The sequence below is a fragment of the Anolis carolinensis genome, chromosome 1 (assembly GCF_035594765.1).
Source record: "Anolis carolinensis isolate JA03-04 chromosome 1, rAnoCar3.1.pri, whole genome shotgun sequence".
NCBI classification, from domain to species: domain Eukaryota; kingdom Metazoa; phylum Chordata; class Lepidosauria; order Squamata; family Dactyloidae; genus Anolis; species Anolis carolinensis.
This window is the reverse complement of record NC_085841.1, coordinates 92,687,063-92,700,613: the sequence shown is the minus strand read 5'-3', so window position 1 is coordinate 92,700,613 and position 13,551 is coordinate 92,687,063. Positions and strand designations below refer to the sequence as shown.

At 38.5% G+C, this 13,551-nt stretch overlaps 1 protein-coding gene across 5 annotated transcripts in view; it reads left to right on the top strand.

Annotated features, from left to right (window-relative positions):
• Positions 1 to 8,282, top strand: part of pkib (cAMP-dependent protein kinase inhibitor beta) — a 75,752-nt gene extending 67,470 nt beyond the window's left edge. For 2 of the 5 annotated variants that reach the window (XM_016997541.2, XM_008120114.3), the window contains 2 exons: positions 5,297 to 5,471; positions 6,475 to 8,282. In XM_016997541.2, coding sequence (XP_016853030.1) covers positions 5,324 to 5,471; positions 6,475 to 6,560 — 234 coding nt within the window. In that variant the 5' untranslated portion in view covers positions 5,297 to 5,323 and the 3' untranslated portion in view covers positions 6,561 to 8,282. Of the gene's footprint in view, positions 1 to 1,495; positions 1,684 to 5,293; positions 5,472 to 6,474 lie in introns of those variants that run through there. The other 3 variants (XM_016997540.2, XM_008120110.3, XM_062979297.1) reach the window with 2 other exon arrangements.
• Positions 8,283 to 13,551: the final 5,269 nt, after the last annotated feature.

Here is a 13,551-nt window from a genome sequence, read left to right as displayed (position 1 = left end):
TAACAGCGGGTAAACTGGATGGGATTTCTGAGAGTTGTAGGCCAAAACACCTGGGGACCCACAGGTTGAGAACCACTGTTCTAGAGCAACTTGTAAGGATTTGTGTGTCATTTTCTCCCTACAAATGACGTTTAAGTAATGATACCTGGAAATAAAGACCTGGAATCTATTTTTCCTTTCATAAATCGAAGTGGGTTCATGGTAATGGAAATAGACTTTCCCATCCAGTTCCCATACATTGGGAAAACCCATTCACAAAGGTTGGAATATCCTTGGGAATAGTGTGGGATATAGTGCAGAATGTCTCTAAAAACAGTAGGAATTCAGAAGAAATTCTATGAATGCAGGAGTAACTTAGGAACCAAATAAAGTCTTGGAGAATCCTCACTCCTTTTAAATAAACTCAGCTGGTGAGTTTTGTCAAAATTGTGGCTGAAATGCAAAGCTTTAATGGATAAGTAATGTAGTACTGCAACATAACAAAGTAATATAATAAATGGGGCAAGAAATACAATCATACCTTAATTATCAAAGCTTCTAATAATGAGTCTCTTTTTTAAAAAAAGTTTTATACAGACAGTCCCCAAGTTACAAACATGATAGGTTGTAGATTTGTTATTATGTTGAATTTTTATGTAAGTTGGAACAGATACATTTTAAAAATGTAACTCCAGCCATATATACATGTGTGTGTGTGTGTGTGCATACACACACACACACACACACACACATATACATATATAGCTTTAGATAGCATAGGGAAGAATTAACATCCCTATGGTGTTTGTTTTGCTGTCTGTGCCCCTGTTCAGAAGATTACACCTCACTTTCTGTCCCTGTGACAATTGGATTTTGAAAAATTTGGCTTGTTGTGGAAACAAGGATTGGTGATAAAGCTTCAGTGGAGACAATCTTTTCCCCATGATAATGTTGTGACTCAGCAGCAGTTCCAGAGTGAAGATGAGGAAGGGGATTTTGGATTACAGATACAGGTGTCAGATGATGGGATTCAAGATGAGTTTCAGGATGATGCTGTGGGAAATTATGGGATTCAGACACAGGCTGGTTCAGAAGTACAGCCTGTTGATGAGCTCCAGATGCAGCCTGTCACGGATGAGAACCAAGGAAACATTCCCATGGGAAATAATGAGCTTGATCTGTCTCAGGCTCAGGTTGAGGTGCGAGATAATGATAATGAGGAGTTTGGCCTTGATGGTCAGGGTGAGTCTGAAGGCCCATTGCTCTTTGGGCTGATCATTTACAATGGAAAGGAATGCCACGGCAAAGTCTTAGATTAGCTGGGAAAAGGGAGGCCAGTGAAGGGAAAAAGAATGCATTTTTGGGTTGCTTTTAAAACAGTGTGTTGAAGGGCAAATCTTTGTCAAAGCGAATTCTCGCTTCATCAGGGTGGATGGTCTATGTCTTCATGCTACTTCTGCTTTGGATATATTCTTGTTCGTGAATCCTTGTAACCTTTGGATTTTTGTATCTTTAGGAATGGACTATTGCTTCTTGTCTATGGATTATTGGATTTACTGACTCTATTTTGCAACTACTTTTGGAACTATATTTCTGCCTGCTGTGATACTATATATATATATATTCTGCTTTTGCTCAATAAAATTACAAAAGACTATCTACTGTGTGCTGCCTGGTGTCTACAGCAAGGTGAACTAGTCTGAGGTACGACAGATAATTCTTTCAGGATTAAATTTCCTTTCTTAGGGTCAGATTTCTCTCACTTCCTGTTGTCTCATCCCCATTCTTAACTATGAGGCTCAATCGTCACTGCCCTATATTACGGGATCTGATCCCAGATTATCTGTTTTGAACTGAATTATATGAGTCTATGCTGTCAGATAAAATGGAATAAGGAGATAATCTGGGATCAGATCCTGATCTATTTGGTTAACTGTGGTATACCAGTACTAGTATTTTTTTAGTTGAATTGATCACATTTTATCATATCAATCAATCAGTGGATTATTAAAAAGTAATGTTATGTAGCAAAGAATAAGAGGAGTTGCTTTTAAAAAGTGTAACGTAGTTATAACAAAGTACTAGTGAAATGTTATAAAGAGCAATGAGAAGAAATTGCCTTTAAAAAGTAAGTTTCTAAGATTGTCCAAAATGGGAAACTAGAATGAAGTCTTTGCTTACTTGAGGATATGAATAATATTTGAAAAAACTAAAGAGACAAATAAATCAGTGGGAATTGAACATGATCATCAGTCACAAATAGCAGAGTAGAGATGGAAGATTTCACACATTTGGCAAAATGGACTCTAATCCACTTCATATTTAAAATGCTACACTCAGAACATTGTTTGTTTGATAACCCAGTCCAAATTGCATCAAACAGTGTTTGTTTTTATTTGAAATTGGATAATCTGTTTGCCTTTAAGGTCATTTATCGAAAGTAGCTGTGATTGAACAAAAGCATGTAGAATGACAAGCCTTCCCTGAATTTGCCTATTGACTAGACAACTTTTTCTCCCTCACAAAGAGCGAGATCTAGGTTCTTACATAGGGCAGGATGCAGCACATTCTCTAATTTGAGATGTATTCACAATTTTGCTACTACAGAACTGAGACATTTATATTTTTGACATTGCAGTCCCATGTAGCTACGTTTTGATGGCAGTCGGATATTGTTAGTAAATAATTTCCTTGTAAATGTAATAAATGTGCCAAATGCTACATTTATGTGCTAATCCCAAATAGGGAAGACCCATTGGTTCAATAGAACTTGCATACAGTGGGTCCACTCTGGTTTGAACTTGAAATTATATTTAGGCCAATGTATTTAATGTTGTTAAAACTGTATATTGGTTTATGTTTTTCCATTTCCTCCAAATGTTCAATCCTTTGCCACAACGCCTGAGAAAAATCCTCACCCAAGACTTCACATCAATAAGTTTTATTGATTAGCCCATCTGCCATATCAAAACATATAACAAACACATTTAACACATACACATACAGCATGCAATCCACATTGCAATCAAAGTAAAAATAAGCAAGCTGTTAACAAGATCAAGATCCTGATCCAGATCAAATATTTGCATCATCTCTACAATTTACCCCAATCGACTCCAAATATGCAGCTTTCAACTGATTGGCTTTAAATAGAAAAAGGGCTGTTTTGTATGTTATTTTAGCATTCTGGCCAGCCAATAAAAATGTAGGTTTTATACAAGGATCCCAGTGTGTCTTTTTGTATAATATATGGTCCGAGGTATTGGTTTCTTTCTTTCTTATCTGCCCTTTGTCTCCCTGTCTTATGCTTTTTCTGTGTAAGGATGATGGAGATTGCGATTCTGTTCTAGGGCCTAGAGGAACCAACGTCTGGTCAACCCTTCTCCCTCCCTTAAGACTGCCCCAGAGGATCCTGTGGGATTAGTTGGGCTTCAATAGTTACTTGTATGTGGTCTTTAGCCTAGATTTTAAATTGGTAAATAATTCAATTTTATAATGTTTTTTATTTTTTTATTATAATTTTATTATTATTAATGAAGTCTGACATGGATGTACGGAACTGGGTACCCCTGTTACGAGCTGGTCATTGACCGTAATAAAAGTTTCTACTTCTTCTTCTTTCTTTCTTAAACAAATTACAGCTAAACAGTACATGTGTGATATCTTCTACCTCTGGTGCTCCACAGATACAAAATTGTTCATTATATGGGCCTTGGTCTGACCATTGTGTCCAGCTGTTCAAATCTAGTTTTGGTAAATACCCTCCTGAGGTGTTTAGGCATTTCTGTCTTTAGATATTGGGCTGTTTGAAAAGTTTGTTTAAAACGACTTAGCCATTTCAGTGAGCTGGCTTTACTGAGGGTAGCAATATCTTTCTGAGCTTCTATTTCCAGTATTCATTGAGCGACAATCTTTGGATCTAGTTCTTCTAGGAGATTTGGATATAGAATCAGAAGTCTACAACTCCTAAAGTATTTTGTCAATTGTATTTTGTCTGCTCTAACAGGCACAATTTTGGTACTCTGTCATTTGCCATGGCATTCAATTTTACCAAGTAGTTGTATGCCCTAATTTTGGATAGGCCATCAACTGTATATACTCTCAGTTCTGCTCTTACTGCGGCAGCTCGGGTCCTTTTGTCCACTCCCAGGAAGCTTTGCAGGTGCTGTGATTGAGATTGCTCTAATAATGGTACCTGGTTTAGGCTCCAAATTTCAGCTTCATATAAGAGCATGGGGGTAACCTTAGCCTTATATACTTTATGAAGTGGGTTTAAAGATCCTGGTTAGCTATGATTTGTTAATTTAAGCAGTAGATTTGCACATACTCTCGCTCTGGCTGAGCTCCTTTAATGATGTGGGAGCCAGGAACAGGTTTCAGAAAAAACAACTCCTAGGTACGTAAAAGTGAAAACTTGCTGTATTGGTTTACCATCCAGAAGTCATCTATGTCTATTGTGTTGTTGCCAAATACCATTATTTTTTATTTTGATTTATTAATAATTAGGAAGTTGTTATTACAATAAGAATTAAACCTTCTCAGCAGCCTATGTAGCCCAACTTGTGAATATGTCAATAAGATCATGTCATCAGCATATAGCAAGATGTTAAGGTGTGTTTTAATCACCTTAGGCATATGTACCTCTGGGTCCTTCAACTGTTCAGGTAGATCATTTATATATAAGCTAAATAACAGTGGTGATTTTATATAAATACTTTAAAAGTGTTCCATAGGTTGTGTCATCAATTCCCAACCCCTTATTCATATAGTAACCTATTATGTCTCCTGAGAACTTTCTGCTAACTGCAGCTTTGTCTCCATGACATACATTTGAAACAAAGTTTTCTTTATGCAATTCTTTCAAATTGTGGTGAGGTTTTCTTCCTACTTAAAAACAGTGAATGAGATGTGCTTCTGACAGAGGACAACAGGGTAGGATTGCCAGTGATCTTCCTATTGACTGGGTAAAGTACCTAAAGAATACACAGTAAGAAATAGTTCACTCAAAGATGTACATTGCTAGGAAGTCTGAGTGCTTCATTTTGCACTCCTCATGGTTGCTTGAAATTTGCTCTTATATCTGATCAGTATTGAAGTGAAGATTGGGAAAAACTGAAATGAAGTGTTGGAATGAAGTTTCGGCAGTGATGTCTTGAAACCTCTGACATTTACTTAGGAACAGCTAGTTCAGTGCTTTCCTCAACCAACTGATACTTTGGTTTTCAAAAGAAGAACAGCTATCTCCTGTTAAATAAAAGAATTGCTTCATTCTCTGAAACCAGATCAAAAGGAGAATGTTCTTTTTTTTTTCCAGTAGATCTTGCTATGAAGAAAGAAATCAGAGATGACTGATGTGGAGCCTGTGGTCACAGATTTTGCCGCTTCGGGAAGGGCAGGCCGCCGAAACGCCTTGCCAGACATTCTGGGTTCTTCTGCTGGGGCAGGAACGTCAGACTTACCACATAAGTTAGCTGAGCTCTCCATGTCGGAAGGTAATGCCTTCCCATTAGTGAGAATCAGAAGCTACCTAATTTTACTCTCTGTCAGCATTGGGAAAAGTTATTTCAAAGCGTACCACATAGATAAATGAGAGCTAGCATGGTTTAGTACAGGCATGGGCAAACTTGGGTCCTCCAAGTGGACTTCAACTCCCACAATTCCTACCAACCAGTAGTGCAAAACACCTGGAGGGCCCAAGTTTGCCCATACCTGGTTTAGTACTTTGAGTGCTGACCTTGGATAATTTACACTTTCTCAACCTCAGCAGGAGATAATGACAAACTGTCTTTGAACATATCTTGCCAAGAAATGCTACTGTAGTAGAGCTATCATAACTCAGAGTCAACAAACAATAATTTCCAATTGAGTATGCCAACTCTGTAGGATGAAAGAGCAACAACAATTACCTAGTTGGCAACATTAAAAAAGAAGAATGAACACACTATGTTTCATGCAGTATATAATTATATTGTGCCTTCAAGCTGCTTCCAACATTTCATGACCCTAAGGGAAAGTTATCATAGCGTTTTCTTGACAAAATTTGTCAAGAAGAGGTTTGTCATTGCCTCCCGATGACATACACATTGTGCCAAATCCAACATTCTCTGCTACCTATCAGCTGGATAGCATAGGACACTCTTCCCTTTCTAGCCCTTTTTTCTGCCCCAAAACCTGCTCCAAAGTATTTCCCAGCTCTCTGTAGCAAAGAGCTGTAAGAGAAAAGAGAGCTAAAGTCAGTCTATCAGCACAACCTTGGTATCAGATTCTGGGCATGATTATGTGGGTGATGATTTATAGTTTTAAATGAAATTAATATACTGCCTCAATCAGAACTTACTGTGTAATGCCAGCAATTCTCTGAACTCCGTGTAGCCCCTTATTAACACAACAGCACAAAATGCAGTGTTCCCTTCCTGTAAACTCCTAATACAAAGACTGTTTTGACTAACTCATTCAATATGAATCTAATATGTTGGCTCTTTTATACACCTTTAGCTGAAGGAGCTGAAGGAGGAGAAGCATCATCGTCTGGCACTACAATGGAAAATCAAGAAACAGAAGGAAAGAGCATGGATTCCTAATATCTATGAAATCCTTGGTTTGCACTGATCGTGAACAGATGGCACTCCCAGTCTGTGCAAGATACTGAAATATACCATACGTGTAGCTGGGTGACATGAATAAGGAGCTATTCAAAGACTTCAACAGTGTGACCTAGTTCAGCAAACAAGAAGGGGTTCTGTGTCTAAATCCCAGCCAATATCTACAGAATGCATGTAAAGTTTTAGCACTGTTTTCTGTCCTGTAGTAAAATCATTGCCACCATGTCCTTTTGGATAAGGTAAATAATCAGATACAACAAGAACGCTGCTGCTTGGTCAATCTCTTGGGACCTTTTCAAAATATAAATACAATAATTTCTTTGGGTGGGTTACATAAAGATCATTAAGCTCTTATCCAGAGTTGGCACAATATATAGCAACACGATGTATGTTTGGTTCAACAAGCTGCAGTCACTTTGCTCAGTTAAGGCCATTTAGATGTGAGTATATGTGGCAATAAAAGAGAAGTGAGCACAATTCCTTGAAAAACTGTATATTTCATAATAGAGAAAAGTTTACAGAATAACAGGACAGTGATGCTGAAGAAGTGGGAAATAGCCTTGAAATTCAACACATTATATGTTTAGAGCAGTACTATCTGTACTATTAGGTAAAGTGAAGCAGTTGTCTGGAAGATGATGGGTGCTGAGGCCAAAGTTGTGCCCTGCACTCCTTACAGTAGCTTAGTGCCCAAATGTGCAGTAGACAATGCCATACCATCACAATTACTGAAGTAAAATTCATCTACCAATTCAATTAGCATTTATTATCTATAAATAATACAGATAGCTATCTTGTCCATCTAGACCAGTGCTGTCTAGTATTCAGAGTCTCTGGCATGTATCTTTAGCAGACGTGCTACAGGTATGGGGACACTAGAAGAGCTGTCTGGTAGGTGTCCACAATCCCCATACAATGATGTTGCGCAAAGCAACAAGTTGATGGGAATCAATCCTTTTTCTAGCAAGAGAATTAAAGACTGACTATCAAGACACTATAGACATCTGGATTCCCCATACCAACTGTACTTGTATTGTGCTGTTATCTGGAAGAGCCTTTCTTCAATAATTTTAAAGTTTTATTTTCTCCTCTATACTTAATGCACATCAAAGTTGAAGCTATACAAAGCTCAGAATAGTTCCAACATTACAGGATGCTTTGATCTTTAAAAGGATTGGAATGTCATCTGTCTATAACCTCAAGAAACCCTTTTTGAGGTTTGAATTCTATCCAAAGATGCACTGTGTGCAGGGAAAAATGAAAAATGATATTTCTTCTTTCAAAATGTCAGGAATCATTGATAGCACCTTGGATTTTGAAATCCTATTGTGAGTGTATACTATGCTCCTCTTTCTTGAATCTGCCTCTGTCAGTGAGCTTTGCACTCTACATACCCAGAAGTTTCCAAAATAAACTTATGGCTTTTGTTAATGACTTAAACCATTACATTATTTTAGCAAATGCAGTGAAAATTCTCATTATTTCATTTGGTCTTTGGTATCTTTCATCAGTACTGTCTTTATCAAGATACGTGACCCAAGCTTTTCATTGAAGCTGACAGTGGATTTATTTTCTCTTAATTGATTTTATTAAAAATCATCACTGTGGAAGCATTTTTCTTGATATATTTTTCCCATATCAAATAATTGGTCCATGTTTTCTAATAAAAGTTGTATTGTTTAAAATAAAATAATTTGTGTATTCTTTGTGCAGCATTCATTGGCCCAGCCATTGTCTAAGTTCTTGCACCAAGAACAAGGAGCTGAATCCAGATTACAGTAAATTTTAAGTCATTACTGCTTTCCACAACATAATTGGGTCTACCCAGGTATGACTATAGTCTGTGTGCCTATGAGTTTGCAAATTCAACTTACGGAATTTGTCAAGCTTCATCCATCTGAGGAAATTTGTGATGAATGCAACATTTTTTTCAGCCCAAACTGCTCTTACTCTAGCTTCTCAAGGGGACTGAAGTAACAGCAGATGTAAGATTGGCATGACTTTATGCAGAACCATAACCCTGCTACATGCATGCTAACATCCTATTGGTTAGTCCCAACTACAGTAAGCCCATTCAATCAAATGTTGAATGCTGAGTCAACAAATTACTGTGTATTGAATCAACCTACCCAATTGGTTCAATTGAGTTGTTATGTCCCTTCAAGTCATTTTCAACTTGTGATCTTAAGGAGAACCTGCCATAGTGTTTTCTTGGTAGTATTTTTCCCGAGGAGGGTTTGCATTTGCCTCTTGTTGTATATCCTGCCTTTATCCTCGGCATTGGCCTTTACTTTCCTCCAAGGCTAAAAGAGTGTGACCTGCCCAAGGACACCCGGTGGATTTCTATGACTGAGTGGGAATCTGAACTCTGGTCTCCAGAGTCGTAGCCCAATGTCCAACCACTTCATCACAGCTACTCTTACATAACCTTTCATACAGGATCAAAAATATATATAAACTCGATCAGTTTTAGCAGAGATGGGCAAGGTATGCCCTATGGGCCGCATATTGCCCTTGGGACTCTAAGTGTGGACTACCGCATCCTCCAGAATCCCTCAAGGATCCCATATCTCTACCAATTCTTTTTAAAAACAATTTGGTGGCAATATTTGCCAAATATTTGACCAATATGTCAGCTGAAAGTGACATCACATTACTACAGCTGTGCTGAAATGTGTTGCCATAGATGAGGATGACTGAAGATACCTGCCGTAGATGTGGGCGAAACGTCAGGAGAGAATAATTCTGGAACATGACCATACAGCCTGGAAAACATACAACAACCCTGTGTTTCTGGCCATGAAAGCCTTAGACAACACATTCAACATTTGATAGTGCAGGAATACAGTATTATAATATCGACTTGAACCCCTGGTAGGCATGACAAACTTTGGAGTCAAACATTGCCCTGCAGCAAGAACAGGGTTTTGCTCTGTCCGTCTCAAACATAGGCTACATATTTCCCAAGGCATATAGTTATATTGCATATAAGACACTAATATTGTTAAATATGAAAGTCATCATCGAAAGCTTTGTGATTTGTTACTTTCTTTGTCCCATAGTTCATTAAGGTCTGATTAGTCCAAGAAATGGGTGAAGTGTTAAACATAGTGCACTTGATATTGTATACTGTGACCACTAGGTGGAAGTCTGCATCCATTTGAAGAAATTAGCACAGCTCTAACTCTGTTCATCTCTGGCACAGACCGATTTCCTTCAAGGTTTCTTCTCAGCTGAGATAAATAGGGTTAGTCCTAGCTGAGGAGCTTTAATGAGCAGCATTTCTGTGGATTTTTGAAAGCATGAACACATTTCTGGAGCTTGTTTTCAAAAGGTACCAAACCCATCTGACCAAATTTCACAGGTATCGTAAAAAAACCAAAAACATGCTGAGGATATGTATTCTTTTGCTATAAAATGAAATTTGCCAAGCCCTGTACCAAACGGATTTTATAAATTTTAATAGTTTTGATCTGTAGATAATATTCTATGCCACTTATATCTCATTTTTTCAGATATTTTTTAAAATTACATACATATCATATATGTATCAATGTAGTTGAATTAATAAAATAAAAGTAATTTGTTTATAAAATTGAATCTCTGCACTTGGAAGAAGTTTAAAGGTAAAGATTTTCCCTTGACATTAAGTCTAGTCGTGTCTGACTCTGGGGGTTGGTGCTCATCTCCATTTCTAAGCCAAAGAGCTGGCATTGTCCGTAGATGCCTCCAAGGTCATACAGCCGGCATGACTCCATGGAGTGCCATGGAAGAAGTTAGCAAAAATTAAATTAGCACATTGAGATCAATGTGCTAAAAGAAAAAGAGAAATAATACCCAGTCTTCTATATCAGTTGTTATGTTAATAATGTTTAGCAATCTGACCATTCTAGGCTCAACCAGCAGAACTGATCCCCATCTCTCCATGCAGTTGATGCCCAGTAAAGTTGACTGTGGCAATAGCACCACAATTGTGACTAAGAAGTAATTGTGAAAATGGAACGTTTTGGATGGGTAAATCTAAGGCTGGATCTACGCTGCCCCTTCTACACTGCCCTATATCCCAGGATCTGGTCCCTGGTGCTTTGAACTGGATTATATGAATACACACTGCCAGATAATCTATGATTAAAGGTAAAGATAAAGGTTTCCCCTGATGTTAAGTCCAGTCATGACCGACTCTGGGGGTTGGTGCTCATCTCCATTTCTAAGCCAAAGAGCCAGCGCTGTCAAAGACACCTCCAAGGTCATATGGCCGGCATGACTGCATGGAGTGCCGTTACCTTCCCGCTGGAGTGGTACCTATTGATCTACTCACATTTGCATGTTTTCAAACTGCTAGGTTGGCAGGAGCTGGGGTCTTTTGGTCTGCAAGTTCAGCATCTCAGTGCTTTAATACACTGTGCCACCAGGGGCCCCTAATCTGTGATTAGATCGTAGGATATAGGACAGTGTAGATCCAGCCTAAGTACTGTAGCTGATCCACTTGAATAACACAAATATCAGAAGTTCAAAGAAATACATCCTAATAACATCTGCTCTGGATTTTAAAATAGTGCCCCCAACATATCAGCAGAGAGAAATGTGGGAATTGTGTAACAGTAGACAAGTGTTAACACTGCAGGACTTTTTTCAGTTTCCCGTTGCAACTTTTCCCATCACCTGAGAAAGGATTCTGGATCGTTTTCTCTATTATTGGCTTACTCAACAGTTATAACATTTGGACACCACTTTCACTCCCATGGCTTCTTCCAATGGAATTGTGAAACATGTATGTGAAACATGAGGTCATTAGAGTTCTCTGACAGAGAGCAGTAGTGCCTTATAAAACTACAGATCTCAGGATTCCACAGGATAGTTAAAGTGGAATTAAAGCACTGCACTTGTGCAGTGTCAAACAGGACCAGATCTGTCAGTGAAACAAACCCAAGGCATTTTAGTGTTCAGTTTCCATAAGCAGGAAATGTTACTAATACCTCAAAGTTTGCTGGGTTTGTCTAATGGAATATTAAATATTTTGCAATCTGTCACAAAAAATAAGTAATGCACTTAAGAGACAAACCTTCCTGCAGTGCTCCAGGTGACCCCAGACCATGATCCTAAAAGAGTGGGGAATGAAGATTCAAAAAGAATTGGAGGAGGAAGAGTAAATTCTGTGATAATGAAAGTAAGTTCCTTTGGAATTTTCCCCTTTGAAAAGCAGTAGTGTTGCTGGTCAGCAGAGATTTTCAGCTTGTCATTCATAGCCTGCTGTTCTCTCACTGCTAACCCTTATGATACGTTTGCTCTTGTTTCCCAGTGGACTCAAACTTGGTGAGATTGTGAAATTTTCCATGTACACAAGAAAAAGAGCAGAAAATTGGGAAATATGATATAGGCCACTCCTTTGTTGTTGTGTACCTTCAAGTTGTTTCTTACTTATGGTGATCCTAAGGTGAACCTATCACAGGGTTTCCAAGTATGGAACGAGTGTGACTTGTTCAAGGATCACCTGGTGAATTTCCATAGTCGAATGGGAAATTTAACCCTAGTCTCCACAGTTGTAGCCCAATACACAAATCACTACACCATGCTGGCTCTATTACATAGTAATAAGCACCCTTAGCTGTTACTTATTGGTAGAGCACAAGCTCTAGCTCCTATGTTCAATCCTCAGCATCTCTAGGTAGAGCTAGGAGTGCCTGCTGTTTTAAACTGTCATTGTCAACCAGTTTTAATAATATAGGTTAAATGAACCAGTCACCTGATTCTATAAAAGACACCTTCCAACATTCTTCATTTTCCTTTTTGTGTCAGGAGTGACTCGAGAAACTGAAAGTCGGTTCTGAAAGTCGGTGTGAAAGAATTGGCCATCTGCAAGGACGTTGCTCAGGGGATGCCTAGATGTTTTGTTATCCTGTGGGAGGCTTCTCTCATGTTCCCACATGGGAAGCTGGAGCTGACAGATGGGAGCTCACCACACTCTCTGGATTTAAACTGCTGACCTTTTGTTCAGCAGTCCTGCTGGCACAAGAGTTTAACCCATTGCGCCACCAGGGGCAATTTAATTCTTAAATTAAAGAAGCAGGATATTGGCAGTTGCCTTTGGGGCTTTGGAGGGGTGGTGGAACTGGCTCAGTTGTGGTCTTTTCTATTGATATTTAATTGGAATTTCATATTTGCTAGTACATTTTGAATGTTGCTAACAGGCCATAAATGCAGTACATACACAAGCTCTATTTGTATGAATACCCCTCATGATTGAACAGATGCTGAAATCTACCTGTGAGTACAAAGGTATCTGTGAGTTCCACCCAATGCTGATGCTGCACTAGGAGACTGCTAGATTAATTGCACAAGACCCCAGACATCTCCTGAGCTTTCCCTTCCAAAAGCTGAGTGAATAATGCCCAACTCTACTGAAACAGATGCATCAAGAGTTTTCATAAGGCAGTTTCTTCCTATATGTAATATCATCCTGAACTCCTAATTAATGAACTCTTCCAAAATGATGTATGCCTCAAAATGTCCCAAAGAACTAATATATCCAGCCAAGCCCCCAACTCACCCAAATGTCTTGTGAATGTTCAGTGGGAGCAGACTTCTGGTCAATTCCAGGTTTAGGCCATGACTTATTTTCATTCATGTGGAATTAATAATCATTTTTTTTAATGATTAGGGTGTAGTTTTGGGGAGAAATAGCTCCCCCCATGAAATGTTCCTTCAGTCCCCAGTTTTCTAGCATTGCAGTAACCAAAAACTTCAACTAAACCTTTAGTCATGCAGTTTAGGATGAAAGTTACGGAGGAGATATGAATACAGAAAATATAAAAGTTTGAGTGAATGAGTTTCAATGTCTTGCATTTTGCAATGTTAGAAATTTGGGGAGTGAAGAAAAATTGGAGAGGTAGAATTCCTATAGCGAAAACCTCTTCTTACCATGCCTTTTAAACAGGGTCATTACAAGAACGACACACTTTACTAGGATCTG